This window comes from Lynx rufus, unplaced genomic scaffold (assembly GCF_022079265.1).
Source record: "Lynx rufus isolate CCGP_SWC_20201006 ecotype Redwood Valley unplaced genomic scaffold, mLynRuf1.p SCAF_17, whole genome shotgun sequence".
NCBI classification, from domain to species: Eukaryota; Metazoa; Chordata; class Mammalia; order Carnivora; family Felidae; genus Lynx; species Lynx rufus.
The window spans coordinates 14,357,637-14,385,299 of NW_025814831.1; the positions used below are offsets into that span (position 1 = coordinate 14,357,637).

The following is a 27,663-nucleotide window of genomic DNA, read 5'->3' on the forward strand; positions in this document are numbered from 1 at the left end:
TTTATGACACACTTAGGAGATGGAAACGTTGCTTTGTAAGCTCTATGGGGTGAGACCATAGCTGAGGGCTTAACAGTACATTTACAGCAACCCCACTGTTAGGGAAACACTCCAAGGAACTAAAAGCAGGTGTTCAAACAAAAACTTGAACGTTAATGTTCGTAGCAGCACTATTTATGATTGCCAAAAGATGGAAGCGATCCAAATGTCTATCCGCTGACGATTAGATAAACAGAATGTGGTATGTCCACACAACGGAGTATTATTCAGCCACAAAAAGAGTGAAGACTGACCCAGGCTACAACATAAGTGAGCCTTGGAAACATTACGCTGAGTGAAAAAGCCAGATACAAAAAGGCCACAAATTGTGTGATTCCATTTTTATGAAATGTCCCAAACAGGCAAATCTACAGAGACAAAAAGCAGATCAGTTGTTCCCAGGGTCTGGAAGGGGGGAATGTAGTGACTACTATAAGGGTACAGGCTTTCCTTTTGGGGTGATATTCTGGAACCAGATAGAGGTGATGATTGTATAGCACTGAAGGTACTAAGTGCCATTGGATTATACACCAAAATGGTTAAAATAGTAAATTTTATGTTATGCGAATTTTACCACAATTTAAAAAATATATACAAAATGGATTTACATAATGGATTTACAAAACGGATTTGTACATAAAAACCTGACTTGCGTCTGGCTCCCTTCCTCTCCTTTCTTTCCTTCTGACTTTGATAGCTACCAATAATTTGTTAACTTTTCAACTGCAAGCAAATGAAACCTGAGTATAAAAAAGTAGAAGGTCTGATTGACATTGGTAATGTTGCTGGTAATTTCTCATATTTAATCTCCTGTTCTGAAAACTTCATGTGGGCTCTCAGTGCCCACAACCAAACTAGTCGGTAGTGCAGTGGTGAAATGACACCCTTAAAATATGCAATCACATCAAAACCTTATTTTCAAAGTCTCTCTGGAAGGTTAATACCCTGAGGTAAAGTGAGATCTCGCATGAGCTGTCTAGTAGTGGACAAGCAAACTGTTTTTAGGACAGAGATTTTTATAACTTCAGAATCCCTCCATGGCAGATATACCCAGAAAATGAAGTTCCTCGTTCATTTTTTCTCCTTTGACGTTTTTTTTCCCCTCAGCTATAGCGAGTGGAGGTTATTTCTGCCAGTTGATGCTTCCAGCAGAAGTCATTAACGTATATGACTGCAATGAGATGGAAATGAAACTATAATGGAAGGTTTAAGAAAACAGTTCGGGAGCTGTTCAGGTCCTGAAAATTGTGTGCTTATGAGATCTTTACAGATGGCTCAGTTGGGGATGATAGGAGTGCATTTAATTTCACATTTTTGTAGACATTTAAAGCCAGCGGGTCTTACTTGGGAATAATTAAGAAAATTTGCCTTTACCCAGTGGTCATCAGAAACCACTAAGCTAGTGATTTGGTTGCTTTTAAGTTTCCTTGTGGTGTTTTAGGAGATTTCATGTGGATGAAAACCTAGCAGAGTTCTCTCCTGGAACATATTTATTAAAAAAAAAAAAAGTCTCGCCCTCAGGGAAGATCAGCATTCTCTGCGTGTTCCAAAGAATGCTAAAACCTTGTGGGAAAACCTAATGGTTGAAGTTTTATTTTGCCACCTTTGGCTGATCATGGGGTAGCCTGGACCACCCTCAGGTGCAATGCTTCTGTTTTCAGAGAGATTTTGTGGGTTTGTTTGTTTGTGTGTTTGTTTTTACTTCTCCTCTCCTTTATCTCTGGAAGATTATGAGGTAAATGAACTGATATGCATCAGCCAACGAACTATTTCTTAGTAGATGCCACACACACCCTCTTCCCATTCATCCTACGTGGTACTGTTCTATATGTTCCATGACAGAGGGCTTAGAAAGCATAGTAAATCTGTTTCTAACTCAGGATGACAAGACCCAGATATGTCTGGGTTTTCACAGTGAGAAAAGAGATACCTATCCAGCTTTGAAAAGAGGTCTCTCTTGATCAGCAGCCACGCTCCCCACCTTGCTTTCTCTGTTGCACAAGGTCAGCAGGAGCCTTTGGGCCGCAAGGCCCAGGGTGCGCCCGGAACGAGGTGCCCAGGTGCTGAGTCCCAGGATGGGGCCACCATGGGACTGGCCTGTGGCACTTCAAAGAGGGAAGGCATTCTAAAAATCTTCCCTGATTGTCATCTTACCATCAATGAAGAGATTTTTTTTTTTAGTTTTTCAGGAATAACATCATCTAGGTTGATGCCAAGTTTGGGTTTCAGCAGGGATCTGTTGGGAGGTGATGAAAATATTTGCAATTCACCTGTTACAAGAGCTTTTGGGAGAGAACTTAACTCAAAGTTTCAGTTGCTTTAGGCATAAAACACGTTTAGCATTTCAGAGGCAGGGTGGCATTCAAAGGGCATGAACTTGTGTTTCAAAAAGGTTCAACTATCTTGCTGTATTGTATTTTATTTTTTTGTCACCAACTGATATAATTTTCATCAGAGAAGTAAAAAATTTTTAATCATGAGTCTTGGAATTGTGCCTAGCACAAAATGATGACTGAAAAATATTTATTGAATGAGTGAACGAGTGAATGAATGATACAAAATTGATTCATAGCTATGCCTTTCCTCCTTTGTGTTTCCAGACAATAGCCAGGCAGTTGGCGGAGATCTTGTTGCGGGGTATGTGTGAACAGAGCTACTGGAACCCCCTGGAGGATCCACCCTGCCAGTCACCTCTGGACGATCCTCTCCGGAAAGGAGCAAACACCAAAACCTACACCCTGCCTCGGAAAGCCCGCGTCTACTCAGGAGAGAAGTATGGCAGTTGATGTCCTCATTTGTAGGTTAGGGGATTGGGGGAAAACTCAAGGATGAGTAGAAGTTCAAGGGCAGATTCTTCCCCGAGAAGAGAACCAGACAAGTCTCATTTGCCAATTTAATAGATGCACCTCATTATTTTTCATAACTTCTGCAAATATCTATGCACCGGTGGGGCATTTTAAGTAGGAAAATTCTCTCATTTCGGTGGTTGGCCACCATTTTCAGCCATCACTGTTGGTCTTTGGGATTCTCATTCTATTTATTGTAAGAAACCTAGCAATATCCAGCAGTTAGCGACAAATTTGTTTTAGGGGTGCCCAGGTGGCTCAGTCGGTTAAGCAACCGAACTTTGGCTGAGGTCGTGATCTCACCATTTGTGAGTTCAAGCCCTGCGTTGGGCTCTCTGCTCTCAGTGCAGAGCCCACTTCAGATCCTCTGTCCCCCCCCACCCCCCTGCCCATCTCTCACCCACTCTCTCCCTCTCTCAAAAATAAAAATAAACATTAAAAAAATGAATAAAAATTTGTTTTAAACTGAATTATCTATAAGAAGAAGGAGAATTAAATAATTTGCAAGTGATTGGAAGATGATGTCATTTTTAGATCTTCTTAATTTTTTTAAGTTTTAAATCTGGGACTTAACCACGTTTGAGGAAGGTGGGCTAGGGAACCACTGCAGTCTCCGTGTGGGCCCTCCCCATTTGGGGGAGGGGGACGTGGCAGGGAGAGACCATGAAGAGGGCCAGGAGACAGGGACAGTTGTTGACTCACTCTTGATTCCTCCCCTTAGAGCCTCACCTTCCCATCTTTGCCTGTCCCTGCGAGGACAAGGCATGATGACTTTTCAGACTCTCTCCATGAGGGAAAGGTGGCGTGTATGAATGCATATGGAAGCCTCCACGGTTGTTATCAAATCGGGAAAATGGCAGAGAGACCGCAGGCTGCTGTATTGCTAGATACTACATGTGTGACTTCTGAAAATGATTGTCGCATTTTCAAAGGGGACAGCATTTCTCCAGGCAGCCTCTCTTAATCCTCTTATGTTGACCCTGGCTTTTCTCTCCCTCATCATCTTCCTGTTCAGACTGTATTTCTTGTATGGATTCAGAGTGAGCATATTCTTAACTTTTTCCCTAGGCTTATTTTAATTTGTGTTTAATCCCCTTTTAATTTAATCCCCCCTTTTTATGGCTTCGTTGAACCATGAGTTTGCTTAATTCATGGCCTGTGTTCACTCCTTAGTCCTTATCTGGATTCACAGAACGTCTGTCCTAACAATTCCCAAACTCTCACTTTAAAAATGCTGACTTCTCATTATGAACTATTTAGAAGCAGGTTTGGGGTTCATTTTTAAAGTGAAACTTACATCCTAAAAATAGACCTGAGATTTTTGTGTGTGTTTGTGTGTGTGCTTTCTATGTTTCTTAATTGGCAGGTATATAAGATGCCAGGTATATTGAGAAACTCAGCTCTTACTCCCTCCCCTGATCAAGCTGGACACATAGATAGAGCTCTCTGTCTCTTTGGGTGTTATTCCAATGTGGCCTCACCTCTCGAAGGCAAAAAAGCTCATAGAGCCGGCCACTTCTCCTTTATTTTGTGAACCACTCAGACTTTGTCACTGTTCTGACGTCAACTTCCCCATCTGTCCGAGGAGAATTATGGAGGCAACATGCAGATCTAGAAAATGCAATTACTGGTTCACCAGAGGATTCCCATACCAGGGCTGATTGCTAAGTCACAATTTCATTTTGCACAGATACAGTCAGTTGGGTTTTTTTTTTTAACCGTTTTGTTGAGATATAATTCACATACTTTACAATTTACTCATTTAAAGTATATAGTTCAGTGGCTTTTAATATGGTCATATAATTGTGCTTCCATCACCATAATCAACTTTAGAACATTTTCATTACCCCAAAAATAAACTCAGTACCTCTTAGCTGCTGTCACCCCCATCCCCCAGTTCCTTGCATTTTCATATAAATTTTAGGATCAGTTAGTGTCCATTTCTGGGGGGAAAAAAAGGCAGCTAGGATTTTGATAGGAATTACATTGAACCCATAGATCAATTTGAGGAGTGTTGCCATCTTAACAGTATTAAGTCTTCTGATCCATGAACATGGGATGTCTTTTCATTTATTTAGGTTTTGTTTGATTTCTTTCAGCAGTGATTTGTTATTTTTAGGGTTAAAGTTTTACACTTATTTTGTGAAACTTATTGTGTGTGCTATTCTTTTGGATGATATCATAGGTGGAATTGTTTTCTTCATTTCGTCTTTGGTTTGTTCATTACAAATATATAGAATACAATTGATTTTCTATATCGATCTTTTATACTGCAATCTTGCCGAACTAGTTCATTAGTTCAAATAGTTTTTTAGATTCCTTAGTATTTTCCACATACCAGATCATGTCATCTGCAAATAGAAGTAATTTATGTCTAACTTTCCAACTTAGATGACTTTTATTTCATTTTCTTCCCTAATAGCCTTGGCTAGAACCTCTGGTATAACGTTGAATAGAAGTGGCAAGAGTGGCGGACATCCTTGTCTTATTCCTGATTTTACGAGGGAAAAGCGTCTAGTCTTTCACCATTAGGTGTGAGGTTAGCTGTGGGTTTTCATATATACCTTTTATTAGGTTGAGAAAGATCCCTTCTATCACTAGTTTGTTGAGTAATTTTTTTATGAAAGGGTATTTAATTTTGTCAAATGTTTTTTCTGCATCTATCAAAATGATCATGTACATTTTTTCTTTATTGATGTAATGTATTACATTAATTAATTTTCAGATGCTAAGCCAGACTTCATCAGACTTCATTGATCTCTTCAAAGAACCAGCTTTTAGTTTTGTTCCTTTTTTTTAATTGTGTCTCTATTCACTATTTCATTAATTTCCACATGGTCCTTATTCCTTCAGTCATTACTATCATTTTTTAGCTTTCTAGTTTTGTGTGTTCCCAGGGATATTCCTGGTTTATTAGTAAACAGAGAAAGCCTGTTGGGATTACACGTGTGTTGGCGCTTCCTAGTCACCAGGACTATCTGATTGGTCAACCCTGTGGCGAGAAGGGCATTACCACCAATTCATTTGTGGTAGTTGGGAGGTGAAAAAGGAAATCCACAGATAATGATTAAACCCCATCTTGGTCAATAGTCCCAAATGCTTCCCCCTTCTCAGTCTCTTATGAGAAATATGAGCACAGAGCAGACTTTAGGAGGCACAGAGCCTTCTAGCTCCAGCAAATCGCAAGAACCCTTCAGAATAGTTGGTCATAATGGAAAAGTGAGCTCTGTCAGAAAACTCCACTCCTTGTCAATGTGGCCTGCATGTGAAGTGGAAACAGGATGCTCATTCTCTCCCCATCTTGAATTTTGAAAGGAAAGCAGATGTTGACAATCCTAGATAGAAAAGAGGGGAGGGAGCACATGCTATTGGCCTCTTTACTTCCTTCCTTCTAGGTCTTTCCATGTGGAATTTTTTTTTTATCTTTGCTTATTTATTTTTTAAGTAAGCTTTTTACTGATACATGACACACATTGAGAGAAATAAACCAGAAGTATAAAACTTGATGACTTTTTACCAAGTTCCCTATCCAAGGGAAACCATCCTGAGTTCTGTCCCAATAATTAGTTTGGCCCATTTTTCTTAATTTATGTAAACGGAATAATACATGAAGAACTCTTCTGTTTAACTTCTTCTAACATTATGTTTGAGAGATTCACCCATATTTTTGCATGCAGTTGGAGTCTATTTTCATTATTGCACAGTATTCCACAGCTATTCTAATATATTGATCCGTTCTGTTCATGATGTATGTTGGAGTTGTTTCTCAGTTGGGGCTGGTTCCATCTCATCTAGGCCTTGGCCCAAATAGCTTAACTGTTATCTTCTCAGAAAGGATTCCCAGTCACTGTATCTAACTGTCCTTTCCAAGCATATTCTATCACATTAGCTCCTTTATTTTTCATCATAGCACTCAAAATATCTGATTTTTTTGGTTCATGTGTTTATCTGACTCCTCCTTCTAGAACGTGCTGCAATGAACATTCTTACACATGTTCCTTTAGTGTACACACGTCAGGTATATCTTCCTTCTATTGTATTCCTCCTTGTAAAGAACACTTGAGGTGGCTTAGATCATTAAATGCATATTCGACTTCTTGATTTATGCAAAGTAAGGAGGGAGATTAAAAACTACTTTTGTGCCAGAAAGTGGTTGATGAGAACATTTATTGAAAGCCTGGAGCCAGATGTGCTGAACTCCTTTGTAGGCCCAGGAGGAGAGAGTGACTATCATGGAGTTCTAAATATAGGTCTGAACCTCCCAGAGCCAGTGCACAGGCTTTGGGTAAAGATGAGGACACTGTTTAAAGTGTGAAGATGGGGGGCTTGAAGGGTCAGGAGAACCACCTGATGGCAGAACTGAAGCCGTGTGAGCAACCCCCTGTGCCCCCGGTTCCTGCCTGGGCTCACCTCTAGTATACATGGCCCACCTTCCAGTCATGGTGGAGGGCCTGTCTTCTCATCAGGAATGCAGAAGGCCTCGTCCAAGGCCATATGCTTTGTGGGACTCACCCAGTCCACTCCAGAGTATAGCTCAGGGGACTTGATCCAAACGAAGGACCCTTCTTTCTTTGTCATGAGGGGATGTTGACCTGTATGGAATTGTGTGCCTGGTTGATCCTCACATCAGGCTAGCTGATCCCTCATAATCAGCAGGTACTCTTAATGATTAGTTTTTCTTTCTTGGAATCCTTGTCCTTCCACACAAACCTGGGACTGATGTGTTTTCTGTCTCAGCATCTTTAACAGTGTGACTTGGGGATGGGGTGGGGCTGCAGCCTTGTTGGCTTTGATTCTTTAGCTCTTCTCCACTGGCTGTGGTTCAGAGGCTGTATTTGTCCAGAGATTCCCTAGTAGTATCACAATCAGGCAAGACATAGTCAAAATAAAAGGCACCATTGCTGGGCCTTGGAGTTGATGTCGTCATTACTTACACATAACTTTCTTACAGGTTGGAGGTGCTCAGGGCCATCTTTGTACCTAAATAGGGTCTGCTTTGACTCCCAGATGGTGCCGTTGACTTCCAGACATCCGACTCGTCATTAGTTGTGTAATGGCTAAAGATGACAGAAAGATGAACGGCAGTTGGATAAAATTGGATTGATTTCTTTTGTATGATGGTTTCTACCACATACGGTGACATTTTTCACCTATCTGGGAAAATTTTAAGAAAGGGCTGTTATCTGTGAACCTCAGCAAGGTCATGATCACTATTTATAAGTGAAGCTTCTTGTCCTTGTTTCTTTTGTGTAGAGTCAGACAGTGAGTTGGTAAATTTCATCCAAAGTCAGAAAATGAGTGGCTTGCCTGCAGGTCAGCCCGTGAGTTAGTAATGTGGCTGGGCTTTCAGTGCAGTCCTTCCATCTTACCCAGCAGCACTGTGCTTCTATCCCCTCCGCTGGCCACCAGTCTGTCCCCCAGGAGCTTGTCCTCACCCCCCACGGGCCCTGTTTTCTCTCTGCTCCTTTTAATCCTGCACCGTACCCTTTAGTCAATGTCCTGTGGGTCTAGAGCCCCAGCTTTCCCACTCCACAAGGCTGAGACCCAAGCACCCTGGGACCTCCCCTGAGGCTCTTGGTCCCCACCAGGAGACTGTCACAATTCCGACATCTACCCTGAGCTCCACATCAGGTTCAACAGAGAAGAAGGGAGGAATGGACAGAAATGGGTCTAGAGAATCCATAAGTATTGGAAGGGGTGCATTCTGATATATAGTTTTTCAACATGTCCCTTAAAACTACCTTCCTCCTTCTCTCACCCCCCATTTCCTCCTGCCAGCCCTGAGAGCTTTGCAGTGCTCCTGAGTACCCATCTCGCCTGCCTCGAAAGGAAGGGTAGAGGAAGTGGAATTAGAATCAGTTAATGTGTTACTTGTTAGCAGCTCTGGTAAAAATAACACAACTTAGCATTTAAGCAGGCTGGATGGCTCAAATGGAATTTAGGGATTATCCATGGACTGAATTGGCTGGTGTTAAGTCACAATTAGCATGGGCTCTCTCTTCTTTTCAATTAGTCTGGACAATGCAGAACTGGCTAGCCATGAGAAAAAAGGTTAATGCTACTGCTTTATTTGTAAGGTCCCAGTTGTATGTAAGCTGGAGCCAGAATATCAGGAAATGATTGCTGGGTGGACACACACACACACACACACACACACACACATGAACACTCTTCATTCAAATTCTGTAGGCACTATTTCTAAATTTAAGGAGAAAGAAGAGTTCCATCTCTGAAAAACCCAGCTCACCTCAAGCTACCTCCTTTAGGAAATTCACTGCAAATCCCAGAATCTTGCTCATCATTTACAGGCCAGTCTTTTCGTAAAATTTTAGCCCACAAGAGCAACAGGAACCATCCACAGGTGGTTTCCTTACCTCTAGGGACGTCAGAGTTGTAAAAAGAGAACCAGGCCCTGTGCTTTTTCTGTCTTGCTCTTCACGGTCCTTTGTCGCCATACAAAAGTTGCCAGCGCTTCAGAGAAAACAAGGATCTATAATGATGTGGAAGACATTTTTTCACCATTTTGGTGGGGGAGTCATCCCATCTCTGAAATGATTGTGATGTTATCACTGGGAAGATTTATTCTTTTGTAATCGTCTCCAAAACGTCCAGGAGATTTGTTTTGTTTTGTTTTGTTTTGTTTTGTTTTGTTTTGTGGGGGGGTTGTTTGTTTAAAAAAATTTTTTTATGCTTTATTTATTTTTGAGAGAGAGAGAGAGAGAGAGAAACAGAGCACAAGTGGGGGCGGGGCAGAAGGAGAGAGACAGACAGACAGACAGACAGAATCCAAAGCAGGCTCCAGGCTCCGAGCTGTCAGCACAGAGCCTGACACAAGTCTCGAACTCACAAACCGTGAGATCATGACCTGAGCCAAAGTCGGACGCTTAACCGACTGAGCCACCCAGGGGCCCCTTGTTTGTGTGTTTTTAACCAAGTTCATTTTTATTGCACTCCCCTTCCTTTCCGTGAAACAGTCGAGTTTGGCTCAGTTGGTGATAACACTTCCAATTCTACTCAAAGGATTCTAGAGCTTTTAGAACAGAGGGAAAAAATGCTACAAGTCTTTAAAAATGCTCAAAGCACAAGGCTATAGGCTATAAAGAATAGAGATTGGGGGTATGTTTGGGTTTTTTTGTTCTCTAATCTCGAGGAGCAACATTGAGCTTAAAAGCTTTTTCTTTCAATCCAAGATGTTATATAGCTCAGCCAACTTCCATAAAACAGATTAATAAGACAGCTAGCTCTTGCGGGCCACCCTGTAACGAACATGTGTGTTTAACTAAGGTGGCTCGCCAAATTCTTACAGTATTCTAGAAATGATTCAAACTCTAAAATTGCTTCCAATCTCTTATTTCATCTAATGGACAATATAAGATATGGCAGTTAGCAAGAAATAGGTAAGCAGACACCTGCTTAGTAAAATGCCTATAATTGATACCCCATAATGGGTTTAAGAGAGAGCTTTATCATGGAGGTAATGTCAGTTTGTAGCAAATTTCTGCCTCTGTAATTGGCATATATGTTATTTGGGCTTTTAATGTGGTTTTTACAGCTTTACTTCACTCTGCTGCCTGCTGTTAAAATGCATAGTTAAAATATAGTTAAAACTTCCATAGATTACCATAGAAATAAGCAAATTAATTCAAGTGTCCAGATGATACTGTCCAGATGATACAGTATTTTCAAGTGTCCTGATGTACAGTATTTTTTTGTGTGGATTCTATATAAAAAATCTAAAAGCTTTTAATAATCAGTTCCGTTCATTATATTATTTTGAAAGTGCCATGTATAACATTTGATTTTCTTTACACAGCATTTTTTGTCCTCAAGAAAATACTGAAGAAGCCCTGTTGTTACTGCTGATCAGTGAATCAATGGTAAGTAGAATGTGTTTTTACATTTTTCTTTCCCCTCTTCCTACAGTCCTGTTTGTGATATGGTGACTCCATCAGTACAGTGGCTGTTTTTCTTTGGAGAAGAATACTTTCTAGAGGGGATAGCTGGGTGGGGGGAAAAACAACGGGGGTTTGAAAAGAAGGATGTTTCTTAATTCTTGGAATGGTTAGAAATGTCCCCTGTAGGTTAATGTCAGCTTGGGGCATGGGACTTCTCTGCCCTAGTAGGTAACAGGCATCTGAGTTCATTTATTTGCCCACCTGGTGAGTATTGATGGAACACTAGCACAGTTGTGTATCGGAAAACTGCAGCTAAAAAGACCATCAAAGTAACCCTAAAAAGGGAAGGAAGCCCCCAGAGGGTAACCTTTTCTAGCCTTCTCAACTTGCCTGGGTGGGAGGGAGAGTTTAGGGATAAATAACTTGTGGTGTATGCGAACCTCTGTTTTTTTTTCTTTTAATTTTTAAAAATGTTTTATTTATTTTTGAGAGAGAAAGAGCACAAGCGGGGGAGGGACTGAGACAGAGAGAGACAGACAGACAGACAGACAGACAGACAGAATCTGAAGGCTCTGCCCTGTCAGCACAGAGCCTGACACAGGGCTTGAACTCATGAACCGTGAGATCGTGACCTGAGCTGAAGTCGGACGCTTCACTGACTGAGCCACCCAGGCGCCCCAAACCTCTGGTTTTTAAAGCAGGAGCCCGATGGAGCAGACTCAGCTCCTTGGACAGGTCTCCTGCCCGCTCCCTGGGCATTGCAGAGTCCCTGGCCGTGAGAGCTCGCTCCTGTTACCTGCTCTGCTGTTGTGCGGGAGTTTTTGCCAGGCCATCAGATTCCTTTGAAATGTTTTCGTAATGTCTGGCCAGAATATCAAAGTTTACATCTAGTGTTTCATTACTCACCATTTATTGGGTTTCTACTCTGCATATCACTAGGCATGACCGCCTGGCTTGAAACTCTGAGAAGCAATCTGTGTTATAGTAGTTAGTACGTTAGCACCTAAATGGTGTGTGCTAAGCACCTGAGCAGAATGGCGAGGCTCCTGGAACTTGGAAGGACCTAGATGTCCTCCCACCCATTCACTCATTCTGTAGATGAGGACCAGAGCAGGCAAAACGGATGCATCCCACAGTGGTCTGTTGCTCTTTCCAGATTAGGCTGCATCCTCTCATATCTCCCTCCTCACCAGGCAGGCAGGTGGAGAAGGTGGAAGAAAAGGAATCGAAACTGAAGCGAGAGAAGGTAGTTTCCTTCTTCCCCAAGTGTGCAGTTTAAATGGAGCCATGAAATGCGCTCAGCCGAAGAAGATTTAGAAATGGAACACAAGAAGAAGGCTGTATGCTGAGCGAAGGAGGGATTGGAAGAGGCTGGGATTAGTCAGGGAGGCTAGCATCCTTGCCTTAATTTCAAGCTTTGGGTTTCCTTGTTCTGTGAAATGGCCCAGAGATGTTTACAGGAGCAAGACTGCTTGAGTTACCACTGCTTTTTATTTGGAACCTCTTTGACGTCATTGGCCTTACTTCCTCTGAAGGAAACAGGTTGCCCCCTTGACTCATCTTTCCTTGACTGTCAGCTGGTAACTTAGAACGGTGTCATTTACATTCTCTACTCTGCCTTGGCACAGTCAGGGAAAGCATATATGTGAACAGGCTGGCACTCTGTGGCATTCGGGAACTGTTTTGCGAATGAGCCGGTCTCTCCGTGCTTCGTCATCAGTTCTTTGGTGGGGGCCAGCTCGAGTTGGCCTCCTAGCTCTCGTGCCCTCCTTCTAGGCGGGGCTCTCCACAACCTAGCAATTAGTTTCATTTGGGCAGATTGGGATGGTGACGTTGTAAAAGTTCTGAAAGAGTGGCGACCACACATTTTAGATTTCTTGGACAATTCTGATTGAAAATATGGTGTTCTGTGGTCAGGTTGTGTGTTCCAGTTTAGAGTCTGGAAAACACAGGCACATCTCTGAAATGCTTGCTCTAAGTGGAGATGTCTTGGGAATGATGTCTCCAACTTTCCTGCTCCTTAATTGAAATGATAGAAACTAATAAATGATAGAAACTAACTCAAAATTGAGATCCCTTTGAGACAGTCCGATTTGGCTCTGTGGTATTGAATTTCTGGAAACTCTCTTCAGAGGATGGTGAAATCCAATGACATCATCAGTAAATATGGAGGTCTGGGTTTCCAACCAAAATGACTGTGCTCTCCCTGTAAATTATTCCGTAATTATGTAGGTAGAAGTCTCAGTTAAGTTGCCTTTGCAAGCCTTTTTTCATGTTCCTTGACTTCTTGATTTTTCAGCTGTTAGACAGAAAGTTTCATGTGCTCAATTTCAGAACCAGTTGAGAATTGCTGTGTTTTTTTTGGTATCTGAGAAAATTGTATCTTCGTTGGTTCTGACTTTAACTTAGAAAAGTCAATTTATCCATAGTCTCTCCACCTGCAAGAAAGTGTCAAATGAAGTTTCCCCAGGAGAAAGGGGTCATCAGAACTACATTTCCACAATTACCACCGACACGGTGTTCTGCGGTATTTATTTTCTGTGGATGTATTGAGGTTTTAAGTTTTTTTTTTTTCAACGTTTTTATTTATTTTTGGGACAGAGAGAGACAGAGCATGAACGGGGGAGGGGCAGAGAGAGACGGAGACACAGAATCAGAAACAGGCTCCAGGCTCCGAGCCATCAGCCCAGAGCCTGACACGGGGCTCGAACTCACGGACCGCGAGATCGTGACCTGGCTGAAGTCGGACGCTTAACCGACTGCGCCACCCAGGCGCCCGGGATGTATTGAGGTTTTAATCAAAAGACGTCAATAGATTTTCTCTAAGAATTAAAAAAAAAAAAAAAAAAGTGTGCTTGGCATAACTTGAAAATATCCCCTAAGTAGTATTTTGCTTTGTTTTGCTTTGTTTTGTTCTCTTCCAGGCATTGGTCTCAGTATGGAACATTTATGGCAAGTAAATAAAATGAGACCCCTTACAGGAGGCCCTCCTATTTCCCTCAGGGTTTCTTTTCTTGGCTCAAAGACACTCCTAACAAGAAAACCTTAGAATGAAATCTTCAAAAGCAGGCTTGTATCCATAAGAGATGACTCACTTTGTAGGAAGTGGCCTGTCTTATGTATTCTTATTTGTCTTTGACATTTAAGAGCAAGGAGTTTTCGAGTGAGTAAGTACTGATGGGTGGCTAAAAGTGAGTGCCTTGGACTCACACACAGAAAAAGCATTTTGCCTCGTTTGGGAGAGAGAAGGTGTGCGCGCGGCCATCCAAATGTCAGGCAGGGAGATGATCATCAGCTGGCCTGGACAAGCGACCCTGGTGTCTCAGGCACCCCTTTGCAGGAAAAACCGACGGGCCCCTTCTGTCCTCCTAGAGGTGGATAGATCTGGAGACTTCTGTTAACTAGCAGGGCGAACAAAGACAGGCAAAACCTAACTGAGTTGATTCCGGCTCCCTATTAGGGAGAAAAAGAAAATGGTTAGAGTAGGTAGCGTCCCTGATACATGGGATATGTGTGGAGAATCTGTAGAGAAATTAAATTTCGGAAGTAACGGAAACAAGTTGTCGGAAAGAGCATTTGATTTCTAGATAGATGAGATTAATAAGTTTGAATGTGCCTGCTGTATCTCTGTGCCAAGCGGCGGCGATGGAAAATAGGCAAGGTGATCTCTTGAGTCCTCGGTAATATCTTTTAAGACAAAAATCTGTTTGCTTCTTGGTTTCTCTGATACAGCTGTTTTGTGCTTCCCTAAACAAGATTGCATTAGTCTTTGTAGTCTGTTCCAGGGAAGGTGCCATATAGGGATTTGAATGTTGCTTTAGTGACACAGGAAAAGGACCGCACGTCTCCGCAGGACTGACAGACACAACGTAATGGCACCCTTTGATGATGGGAACATGGGACTGGGGATTTCCCCCCTGCTCTTTAATGTAGAGCAGAAGCAGGACCTACAGGCAAGGCACAGCAGGGCCGTACCTGATGGGTCATTCTGCTGCCCCCGAGCACTGGCTGTGTCTGCAGCAAGCCTGGCTGTGAGCCCGAGCCCAGGAGAAACCACCCTGCTCCCCATCAGCCCCCAAAGCTTCCCTCAAATGCCTGCTGACAGGTACCAAGCATCCTCTAGAACCACACCTCCGGGCCTTCGTGTTTGGATAACACCCCGTACCATGTGCTGCAGTGCTCTGGGGAATTTGAATAAACAGCGCAAGGTGACAAGTCCCGTACTCGTTCCTTCCCCTGTCTCCAGGCCCTCGGCAAGCTGTTAGGGGCGGGAGGGCCTAGATGGCTTCTCTGCCCCGAACACTGGCGGTGTGCAGGGACTGGCTCACCATCTGCTTCTCTCTTCTGCGTTGTTTTCAGGCCAACCGGGACGCTGTGCTGAGCCGGATACCCGAGCACAAGAGTGACCGCCTCATCAGCTTGCAGAGCGCATCTGTGGTCTATGATTTGCTGACCATTGCCCTTGGGAGGAGAGGCCAGTACGAGATGCTGTCGGAGGTATAGCGCTTGAGTCTGGTACTTTCCGGTGGGGAGTGGTGCCAGCAGAATAAGCCCGGGGGAAGGGCTGTGAGACCTGGTCCTGACCCCTCTGCCACGGCAGCCACGTGACCGTGGGCCCATCACTTAACTCTGTGGAGTGGGAATTGGGCTAAATGATTAGCTCGTAGAATCCACTGGTGGCGACTTCCTACCTTGGTCCATAAACCCACTGGCTGTGAATTTGCGTGTGAGGGAAGGCAAGCATTTCTCAAGCAGTTTCTCTTTGGGGGTCATTTCTACCGTAACCCCAAACCTCCCATCCGTGATACTAATGTCCTTATGAAGGTTTTACCTTATTTAAAGCATCGACGCATAACTCCTGGGGCAAAATGGCACCGCCGTGTGTGGTCAGTGAGCTGGCATAGACATTCGTGTCGATAAGCACAGTCTTCGTTCAGAGATTTTGGCTCGATCAGAAGACGCTCTAGTTGATTACAGATCTTGGGCGAGGTACTGTCATTTTGTTCCTTCAGCTTCTAAAAAATATTTGGGATGGAAGCTTGACTATTTTACAATTTCAGAAGAAGCTAGTTAATCTTGGGCTGCGGTCATGCATTATTGAGCTGCTGCCCAGAATACCAAATTCCGCCACGGTAAGGGCTAAATAAGTAACACGATCATTTTGTCCTTTCTTTAGTGGAGTAAGAAGAAAGAAAGAAAAGAAAGAAAACAAGTCATTTTGTTAAAATGGACTTTTCCATGTTATTTATCTTTTTCTTTCTAAATTTATACACATTGCAACAGCCTCTGGGCACGAGGACAGGGAATGAAATACAGTAACAGATTGGCTGAAATCAGATAAGCACCCGGCTCACCCTCTCGCCGGTGCTTCGCCACATTAGGCAGGAGCCTTGGAGAACAGATGAGCCTGCGCGGCCCGGGTCTTTTTTTAGGCTTCGGTTTGGTGACTATACAGGGCAATGGTTACTCAGTCTTCAAAAAAAGCCCCTCACAGGCCGGGGCTCAGTGTGTCCAGATGTTCCTGTCGCACACGGTATGCCCCTGGGGACGCTGCCCAGATTCTTTGCCACCGTGGGTGCTTTGATTTCCCCGGCCCCTCTCCTCCTGGCCGGCTGAGTTCCCATCTGCCGTGTCCACCGTGGAGCCTGTCCGTGGGGACAGTGCCACCCAGCTCTCCATTGAGTTCTTTTAAGGTGAACGTTTTTCCTCTAGACAAACCGCTAAAGCATCTCTCTGGGTCCGAGCGTGATTGCGGTTTGTGTGTCTGCTTTCGTCCCATCATGTGGCCACGTGGCCTTGCCTCAGCTTGAAATGCGCCAGCGTCAGAATCAGGTGTGAGGAACTGGAGGTGGCTGGCTGGCCCCTGCCCACGGACTTCTCGACATGCCATGAATGACTCTAGGGGGACGGCTGTCACCTTAGCAGCGTTCCTCTGCAAGCCTGGCATGTGCCTCCTCCCAGCACGGAATACTGGGACCTTGTTTGCACTCCGATGACTTTCATCTTGGTATCACATGTGGCTTCCATCTTGTGGTGATGACCTGACGCCCGAGTCACCGGGCGGTCTGGTTGCCGGAGCTTTTGCAATTCAGAATTTCACTGCCCTGGTCACGTTTAAAGTGATGGGGACAGCGTCAGAGGTTGCCTCGTAGGTGAGGGAGCACAAGGGTAGGAGAAAGGGAAATTTACCACCGTTACATTCCTTGGAGGCCTTTGGATTTTATCCCATGGCTGTGTTTTATCTATTAAAAATATAAATCAGGGGCGCCTGGGTGGCTTAGTGGGTTCAGTGTCCCACCTTTGATTTTGGCTCAGGTCATGAGCTCACAGTTCGTGAGATGGAGCCCTGTGCCAGTCTCGTGCTGAGCGTGGAGCCTGCTTGGGATTCTCTCTCTCCCTCTCTCTCTCTCTTTCTCTCTCTCTCTCCCTCCCCCCCCACCCCCACCGCTTGCATGTGTTTGTGCACTCTCTCTCAAATAAATGAAAATAAAAACTTAAAAAATATATATAGAAGTCAAATGATAAGATATATAAAATGGAGGACATTCATTTCTTTAACACAGGTATATGCATTCCCCTGTTCTGAGCCAGGGACTGTGATAAAGGCCGGGACACAGCCTTGCACGAGGCATGGTCCCTGCCCGTGAGTGGCTCCCAGTCTTGGGGGAGGCAGCCAAGCAGCAGGCAGTTGCCATCTGGTGTGGCTGATGCTGGGGAGGGCTCCCCGCAGGGTCCGCTTCCAGTAGCAAAGCATTTGAATACGTGGCTTCAACCTTTCTTGCTGTTTCTACTTGATTTTGCAGTTGGAGCTTCCCGCAGCAAATATTTGATGACCACGTTGTCTCATATCTTTTAGCTAGAACAGGAGGTGTCGTAGGAGGAAGGTGAAAGCTCCCGGTATCTGGAGACGGTGGCACCTCGGTGCTCAGTTACGGAAGGTCCACGCTTGGCTGAGCAGGGACCCTCTCTCCTCCGGCCCCAGGCCACATCTTCCGTGGAGTGTCCTGCTTCCTTCATTTGCTGGGACTTTCTTTCTTTTTTCTTTTTTTTTTTCTTCTCATTTGCCCTTCCATTTTATTGGGGCTTTAGGTTAAAAGCTAATTGGACTGTCTTTTAATTGAGATAAGTTAACGTAACATAAACTTAAACCATTTTAAACGTGCACGATTCAGTGGCGTTCCGTGCATTCCCCGTGCTGTGCAGGCATCACCTCTATCAAATCCCAAAACATTTTCAGCACCCTAAAAGGAAACCTCATCCCCAGGAAGCAACTGTCCCCCCTCCCCCCTCCCCCCAGTCCCCGCCAACTACTAACCTGCTTCCTGACTCTATGGATTTACCTATTTTGGGTATTTCCTATTAATAAAATCATCTAGTAAGTGACCTTTTGAGTCTGGCTTCTCTCACTCAACATAATGTTTTCACGGTCACCCACACTGTAGCCTGTCAGTGTGTCGTTCCTTTTTATGGTCGAATAACAGTCCATCATGTAGATTATACCACAACCTGTTCATCCGTTCATCTGGTGATGGGCATTTGACTGTGGTGAGCCGTGCTGCTGTGGGGGCAGCTGGATTTTCAACTTCCTGTACTACTTCTTTGGGCCCCATGAGAGTTAGGGATTGTCGTTGCTGTCATTCATTGCGGTGGAATAGTATGTCTGTCTTCACCTCCTGCATTGTCCCCGAGGTGATCTAAGTCACAGGTGTGGCATGCCACCCTTCCGATCAGAAACACGTGATGGCTTGTCCCATCCCTCCCTCTTTTTCCTTTCTTTTTCTTTTGTTTTGTTTCCCTTTTCCTCCCATGATGAAATTGACTTCATCGGTGATCATTTTTGCAGTATGCAGCACCTTGCAGACTCCTTGAAAATCAAACTGTACAGACAAATATGGAAAAGGAAATAAAAGGCACTTAAAGCCCCGCCCTCCTGAGACAGCTGACTACCCATTGACATCATAGAGACCATCTTTTCATGTATCTCTTTGTGAATAAATGCATGTACATTTACGTAAGTTTCAAGGAATGGGATAGTATCGTATGTGTTTACTATAGATATTCCCACTCATTTTTCTCCCCTCCATTGGCTCCCCACCCCGTCTTTGTCTTCTCAACCCCCAAACCCAGGGCAGCAACCAAGTGTGGCCCAGGCCCAGGCCCTCGTGTCAGAGAGCTTGGGTTTGGGTCCTGGGTCTGCCAGTTACCAATTGTGTGATCCTGGCAAGTCATTGACCTCATATGCCTCGGTTTTTCCTTCTGCAAAAGGAAATGGGGCTAATAATCACACCTCTCTCAGCCTCTATTGTGAGGCTTATTTGCCAAACCACATAAGGTACTCAGAACAGAGCCCAGCACTGGAGCTTATTACGCGGCCACTGTGTGCTTCTGTGCTGTCCCCACCACCGTATGCTCAGGGGTTTCCAGGCACAGGGGAAGCAACAAAGTGCACAGAGAAAGGCCTTTTGGCTTCCAGAAACTTCCAGAAACTAATTAGGGAAATTAAATAGAAATACACAAAAGGACACTGATTAGAGAAGACTGGTTAGCCCAAGGCATGCTAACCACAGGTGGACAGACCGGGTAGGCTGCCGCAGTGTTTGTAGGTGGGGGGCCAGTGCGAGAGGAGGAACGCTGGTTCCTGAATTGGCTCTTCAAGGACTGCTAGGAATTAAAGTCTCAGAGCAGAGAGACACCTTCATCCTCAAGACTGTGGGGGTGTGAGGGCGTGAGGCCTGAGGACGTGGGAGACAAGGGCAGGCTCTCACGGAGGAGCGGGAGGAGAGGACACCAGACGGGCACGGGGCTGGGTTGGGAACCCCCGACATCTCGCGACAGACTGCTTGTGCCCTTCGCTGATGGGATCCGGCCGTGCCGCGCCGCGGCTGGTCTGTGAGCAGGTCCTGCTTGCCGTAGCAACACTGAGCAGACCTTCCTTTATGCCAGCTGGGACCTTGCCTGAGCAGAAGCCAACAACCGTCCTTCTGCCGCTGACCCGGGCCCCTCGGCACCCCTGCACCGAGGGGGTCCCTCTGCCGCAGCACCTGGTGCGCCTTCCCCTTCCCTCCCCGCATCACTGGCACCTTTGGGTGTTGTGCAGCACTGTGCGGACCCAGCCTTTTAGGAACGGTGCCTTCGCGGGGAGCAGAGCCACCTTGACCAGAAAACTGTGTTTGTCTCTGTCTCTCTCTTCAGTTGTGTTCCTTCAAGATGGAAGGCTCCCCTCCCGTCTCGAGATCGGCCGCCTCTGTGTGTGTGCCCACGGAACGCCTTGCTCTCTTTCAGGGCAGCGCACAGCCAGATCACCGGGCAGGAGCCTTGTGTAAAGGCAGTACAAACCAGAGGTTTCCCACATCCTCGTTGTGACAGGCTTAAATATAAGCATGGTGTTTACCGTATCTCCGGCGCCATGAGTTTTCGTGTTTTTAGAAGACTAATTGTGAGCCCCGCTGAAAGGTTTGTGTAGGAAGGAACACTTCTTTCTTCCCCTTCAATTTAAACAGGAGCACTAGTTGGCATGACAACCCGTGCTATTAAAAGTAAAGCAACAAGCCCCGCTTCCTCTGTTTTTTTCAGAATGAACCCAAACTGCGAAGTAGGTTTGTTTCTTGAATTTGACTATTAATGGCTCCCTCTTGACAGAATGTTAGGGGGTCCTTTTGGGAAGGGTGTACGTGTCCCCTCTACATAGAGACGGCAGCTTTAAAGACAGAAGTGGTATTTTTGTCTTTCCTTTTGAACTCCCAATTCGTTTCTGGTAAATCTCAACAACATTATAGTTCTGTGGGTAGAACTGTCTGGCTAGTGCTTGTACCAAAGGGACATTTACACATTCCTAACCCAAACACTCATTTAATCAGGGAGCATGTGAAAGACACTTGAATGTCTAAGTCTGCGGAACAGGCCCACCATTTGTCAGTTTATATTAGAGTTTGGTGTTTCGTGCAGCCCCACTTGGGCTACAGAAGCCCAGCCTTGACCTAGGTGCCCAGCTCGCTAGCAGGCATCAGTGTGGCCCGACCACTAGAGGCGTGGCCTTCTGAGAGATCAAGGCAGAATGTTTAGTGCATGGTAGGTGTTCAGTAGAAACTTGCTGAATAAACTCAAAGCCAATGGACATTCTCGTCCTGCTCCCTTTTCTTTGATTTTCAAGATAAACTTTCCCTGGATATGCAGTGAGTATATCTTCCCAGGTGAGTCCAAAGAGTAAAGGTCATTTAGCTGGGAAATAGGTAACAGAGGAAGAGCTGGGCCCAGCATGGGCCAGAGCACCTACAGATCCCCACTCTGGTCCAGCTCTGGGGGTCACCCAGCAGGGATCGGCTACGTCACGTTTGTGTGACAGGCCTGCCCCAAAGAATCTCACCTCCTGACATGGCCCCTGGCACCTCCATGTCCACCATTATGGAAACGTTTTTGAATTAAGTATCATTGCTCTGTTTTTATGGCCCTCAATAAATTTTAATGTGCCATTTTAACCTTTTTAAGGTATACAATTCAGTGAGTTAATTGCATTCACGATATTGTACAGCCTTCATGACTATTTCCAAATCGTCCATCACTCCAAACAGAAAGTCTTTACCCATTGAACAATAACTCCCATTTCCTCCTCCCCACCCCCCGTAACCTGCTAACCTCCGATCTACTTTCTGTCTCTATGAGTTTGCATCATGTCAAGGGAACCATGCCGTCCTTGTTTTTTATGTCTGGCTTATTTTACCTCGCCTAATGTTTTCAAGATTCCACTCTGTTGTGTAACACGTCTGATCGCATGTATCAGACTTCATTCCTTTTTTTGTCTGGAGAATATTCCTTTGTATGTATACGCCACATTTTATTTATCCATTCATCTATCGGTGGACATGTTCAGTGTTTCCACCTTTTGACTGCTGTGAATAATGCTGCAGGGAACATTGGCAAACACATATTGGAGTTCCTGGTTTCAGTTCTGTAAAGTCACATATACAAGAGTGGAATTGCTGGCTCATACGGTAATTGTTTAACTTTTTGAAGAACTACCAAACTATTTGCCACAGCAGCTGCACCGTTTGACATTCCCAGCGGCAAGGCACAAGGGTTCCAAGTTCTCCACATTCTCACCAACACTTGTTATTTTTGCTTTGTTTTGTTTTCTCGTAGCCATCTTAGTAGTTGTGAAATGGTATTTCATTGTGGGTTTGATTTGCATTTCCCAAATGACTAATGCTGTTGAATATCTTTTCATGTGGTTTTGGGCCATTTGTGTGTCTTGTCTGGAGAAATATCTATTCAAGACCTTTGTCCATTTAAAAAAGATTTTTTTAATGTTTTTATTTATTTTTGAGATAGAAAGAGACACAGTGTGAGCGGGGGAGGGGCAGAGAGAGAGGGAGACAGAATCCGAAGCAGGCTCCAGGCTCTGAGCTGTCAGCACAGGGCTTGAACTCACGAGCCATGAGATCATGACCTGAGCCGAAGTCAGACACCTAACCGACTGAGCCACCCAGGTGCCCCTGACCTTTGCCCATTTTAAACTTGGGTTTTTGTCTTTTTGTTGTAGAGTTCTGGGAATTCTTTCTTTATTGTGCATAATAAACCCTTAACAGATAATGATTTGCAAATATTTTCTCCCATTCTGTAGGCTGTCTCTCCATTTTCTTGATAATGTCCTTTGATGCACAAAAGCTTTTCATGCTGATGACGTCTATTGTGTCCATTTTTTTCTTTTGCTGTTCATGCATTGGGTGTCATAGCTAAGAATCCATTGCCAAATCCAAGGTCATGATTTACTCCTATGTTTCCTGTAAGGATTTTATGGTCTTTGCTCTTACTCTTAGAATGTTGATCCATTTTGAGTTAACTTTTGTATACAGGTAGGGATCCAACTTCATTCTTTGCATGTGGAAACCCAGTTGTCCTAAAAACATTTGTTGAGAGACTGTTCTTTCCCCCATTGAATGGACTGGGCACCCTGGTGGAAAACCAGCTAGCCATAGATGTGTGGGTTTCTTTCTGGGATCTCAGTTCTGTTCCATTGGTCTATATGTTTATTCTTATGTCCGTACCACACTGGTTTGATTACTGTAGCTTTGCAAGCTTGGAAATCAAGAAGTTTGAGTCCTCCAGCTTTGCTCTTTTTCAAGATTGTTTTGCCTATTCAGGGCCCCGTGCAAGTCCACATGAATTTGAAGATTGGCTTTTCCATTTCTGCAAAAAAGACCTGTTAGAGTTTTCATAGAGATTGTGTTGACTCTGTAGGTCATTTGGAAAGTGTTGCCCTCCTGACAATATCTCATGTTTTGATATCAGATCTTAGTTTGAATCTCAATTCTGCTACTTTATATGCTGATTATGAACGTAGGCAGATTCCTTTACCTCTCTACACCAGTCCCCTTACGTGGAAAATACAGGTAATGATAGGACCTACCTCTGAGGGTTATTGTAAGGATTGATGGGATAGTATATGCAAAGTGTGTGTTGCTGTTCTTATTGGTGGTGGTGATCATGTGCTTTCTCAAGTAAAATCCCCTCTGTAATTACCCTGGCAGATAATGCTTGAGTTTTGGTAGGGTCTTTCATTGTACAGTGGAAAAACTCAGCCTTGGAGTCTGAGTATATCTGAGTTCAAATCCTGACACTACACTTTCCTAGCTTGTGATTTTGGAAAGAGTTAGCCATTCTTTTTTTTTTTTTTTTTTTTTTAACGTTTATTTATTTTTGAGACAGAGAGAGAGAGACAGAGCATGAACGGGGGCGGGGCAGAGAGAGAGGGAGACACAGAATGGGAAGCAGGCTCCAGGCTCTGAGCCATCAGCCCAGAGCCCGACGCGGGGCTCGAACTCACGGACCGCGAGATCGTGACCTGAGCTGAAGTCGGACGCTTAACCGACTGAGCCACCCAGGCGCCCCAAGAGTTAGCCATTCTGGACTCCCACCTCAAAGACCGTCATAAAACTTGGTGAGACAATAGGTATAAAATAGCACAGCTCTTGGTATGTGATATGTACCATTCCATTTCTTTCTGGTTAGTAGAAAGGATGGATCTGAAGTTTGTCTCCTATAACTTCCATCTATTCTGTCTCTTTGGAACAATAGAGCAAGTTCGGTTTTGCCTCAGTGACAGGCAGCTGTTATGCCGTCTTCTTTCCTCCAGCCTAAAGTGCCCCGTGCCTTTAGTTTGGGGGTTGGCAAACGTTTCTATAAAGAGCCAGACACTAAGTATTTTAGGCTTTGAGGACCAAGAGGCAAAATCAAGGATATTATGTAGGTATGACGAGAAAGGAAACAAATTTCCACAGAATTTTTATTGATTACATTCCAACTGTAACAATGACTACAACTTTCTGTGATACAGGTCCACTAATGAGAAGAACGGGATTATTTTGGAGGATGACATTTCACTTAATTTGGGTTCAAAGATAGTATTTCTGCTCATCAAATTGATGGCAAATGTTCGTCTATAAAGGACTCCTAGCTTTTGGACTCTATGCCAACAGGCAGCAGGTGTGGTTTGGCTCACAGGCCATACTACGGTAGCCCTTCCTAATGTGACGCCAGCTCCAGGTTCTTGGCACTTTACTGTACTCTTCCCAAGTGCTTCCTTGTTTGGGTGGCCTCCTAAAAGCATATCTGGAAGAGTGGGTCGCCACTTGACCCAGGTTTATTCCTTCCTTCAAGCATTCGCTGAGCGTCTGTTTCGTGTGTGACACTCCCCTGGTCTGCTGTTACCTTGACTCCTCACTTCCCTCCCCCAGCCCTTGCATGGGTGAAGCGGCAGCCGTGGTCGAAGGGCAAACACCTGGCACCCCCATCCAGGGCAGGTGGACTGAAAACAGATGAAGACCCAAGGTTAGAAGGAGTTGAGGAGGAGGTAGATCAACAGGATGCCCGTTTCTTGAATTTAGTGATTCATTTTGCAAGAATAACAGCTACATGAGCGCAGCGGCAGATGGAATCGTTTTTTATTAGGACCCTGGAGACCCTTTACTCGCAAGGCAAACTTGATCAAGTCACTTCATAGAGTTGAGCAGAGAGCGTGCCAGAGGATGGTGTCCAGCGTTCAAAGTCTACAATAAAGTCGGTAACCTTTGGAAACCAGCCTGCTCTCTATTCCTCCCACCATGGCCAGAAGCAGTGGTATCCTTTGGTTTAAGCACTTGTCTGAACAATAAAGGTTTGAGACTCCTCAGCTTGGAGCGGTACTGGTGTTTGAAAGCAAAAAGATAAATGGGATGGGGGCACAGATGTGGGGTTCACTCTGTTTTATTTCTCATTTGTGAGGGGAAAACTTGAGTGAGACTTGACGGACCTCATCTATTTCCTCACAACCTGGGTGGGGGAACTTTTACTGGTAGCTGAGAGTCCCAGAAGCATGACTTTTAGAAGCTTCTCCTGGACTCAGACTCTCGTAGAGTAGATCTCTCAAGTAGATCTGTAATTTGTACTCTTATTTTTAGTTAATATAGAAATAGGGGCTCGGAACTGAGTGTCAAAGCTCTAATTTCAGATCTGCCCCTATGTGACCCTGGGCAGGCCCTGTTTTCTCTCTGGGTCTTAGTTGCCACATCTGTAAAGGAAGAATAGGGCTGGGCAGTCTCCAGGGTCCCAACATGCTCTCTGATGATGTCGTTCTGTGGGTCTAAGATACTGGTCCAAAATGTGTAAATTGCTTAGATAGTTTCTCATTGTTAAAAGTAAAGAGGTGAAATATTATCCATACGCCACGTTAAAGTTAAAACAAAAAACTACAATTTTACACAGCTGCAAAGGATTACATTTATCAACGAACTCATTAAGTATATATGATGTAGAAAATTCTCCTAAACCACTGGAGGATCTGTGTTACGAGAACTTTTAGTTAGGATATGGCCAACCTGTTCACGACGGTGAATAATGAAGACAGCTCGGTGTGTTATTTGTTCTATTTTAATACTGATGGATTTAAGACGTAAGCTCCAGGGTAAAGCTGAGGGGTATCTGATTATTTTATTCCTGTCCCCTCCCCCATGGGTTTTGGCTGCTGGATCTCACTCTTGAATTCCAAAACTAGGCTTTGGCTTTTCCTTGCTCGTGGCATTGTCCTGCTGTCACTGCCACGCACCCAGTTCATGTAGTTGGGCTTTGGGTACTAGGAAGGTAATCGCTACATCCCTTGCCTGGGCCAGAAGAGCTTCTCATTCCTGGAGCCCCCTCAGGGCTGGCTGGTTTATGTAGAGCCAAAATAGACTGGAAAGGGCGAGCCTTTGCTCCCAAAGGGAAGCGACATTTTCGCAAGTGGCATTTTGACTACCGCTCAAATGATTAGGATGCCGTTTAGAGTCTAATTATTGCTCTACAAAATATCCGCGGTATTAAATGAACATGACCTGGGGTGTAGCGAGCTGGCAGAGGTGTGATTACAGCGAATGGACCTGCCTTTCCTGGTAGACGTAATGCTACTCCCGAATCCCCCTTCTTTTCTTGCAAGGGAGGCGATCTGGAGATGTCACCTGCCGCCTGGGGTGTGTGGCCCAGGCATCATCTGCCCCACGTCCCACTGCCCCGGCCACGCTGCCATCTCTCGACCCAACACCACACGTGGGAAAGGGCTGGCATCTGGCTGGCATCTCTCCCCTTCCCCTCTTCCTTCGCCATCTACCGGCACCCCCCGCGCCATCTACAGGGCCCTCGGCCTCCCCTTCGTGCCCCCTTCAGATCAGACCCGAGCCCCGCAGCGTCTGCTACTTTTCCTCATTTCATCAAAGCACCATCAACAGCAACGCGTTTATCGCGTTGGCTCTGTGGCGGCCACTCTTTCAAGTATTTCTCCACTTAACCCCATGACAACCCACGGCTGGTGAGTAGGGAGTTTGGATGAAGCCTGGGCAGCTGGCCTCAGGGCTGGCCTTCAGCACGTGACTGCTCTCTCTCTCTTGGCCTCACGGGCTCCTCTCCCCTTCTGGCCGCCAGCCCCCGCCGGGCCTGGGGATTGAAGCGGCCTCTCACGTGCCCCTGGCACACAAACACCCACGTCTTTTAGACTGGAACCGTTATTGAAATATGAATGTTCTTATTTTGTCTGACTTTATTTTACAGCACGTATGGATTGCCATCTCCCTCGGTCCATTAAAACTGGGAAATGTTTACTTCACCCTATACAGATATGATTAGGGGGTGTTTAAAAAGGGTAGTCAGGTAGAACCGGGGTGAGCAAACACCTCATCTAAGGAGCGGAAGCCGTGGATGGCAAATGCCTCCAGAGATGACTCAAGTGCCTTTTTATTCAGCTGCATCCTTTGGGAGAGGGCTTCCGTTCGTTGTCGAGGTATGTTGACTTGAGCTGCTTCGGGGCTATATAATCCCCGTGTTTAGGGGACCACGGGGAGGACATGCTATATACCCAAGAGGTATGCTTGGCCTCAAGCTTTCCCAAGCATCTGGAGCTGTCTAGGCATTTTCTCAGAGACAGCGTGCCGTCACCGTATATAAGATGCCAAGAGCCTCGGGGGAACAAGAGCCCTCAGCTGTGATGCCGGAGCTCAAACCCCTCAGAATTGGGGGCGAAGGGCTACTTTGTCGTTGTTGGCTTGTATTTCCTAATTCTGTGACACACCTGGACTAACTTTAGGAAACCGGTTTCATTATGGGAGGGAGGTCCAAAGCGGGAGGGGCCCATGAAGGATGCCACAGTGGAGGGGACATGCCTGAAGGACACGAACTGAGCACCTTTGCTTGACTGTGGTGCTGGTGGATATCACGGGGTCTGGGAGGTTTCTTGAAAATTCCGCAAGCCGGAAAGTCCTCCGTGCTTTGAAGCCTCGGGGATCCCAAAGAGGCCATGGGAGCGAGGGCCCCATTAGCAGTAAAAAATATTGCTGAATCTCCAGAACAGTTCAGGTGAGCATGTGGCATTTTGGGGGGCCTTTTAT

The 27,663-nt window shown here is 45.1% G+C and overlaps 1 protein-coding gene across 5 annotated transcripts in view; it reads left to right on the plus strand.

The window, feature by feature from the left end:
• The window catches only part of TTC7B (tetratricopeptide repeat domain 7B), a 254,836-nt gene that overhangs the window by 111,109 nt on the left and 116,064 nt on the right, over window positions 1–27,663 (plus strand). For all 5 annotated transcript variants that reach the window (XM_047080225.1, XM_047080223.1, XM_047080226.1 and 2 more), the window contains 3 exons: window positions 2,640–2,812; window positions 10,699–10,762; window positions 15,140–15,277. In XM_047080225.1, coding sequence (XP_046936181.1) covers window positions 2,640–2,812; window positions 10,699–10,762; window positions 15,140–15,277 — 375 coding nt within the window. The remainder of the gene's footprint in view (window positions 1–2,639; window positions 2,813–10,698; window positions 10,763–15,139; window positions 15,278–27,663) is intronic.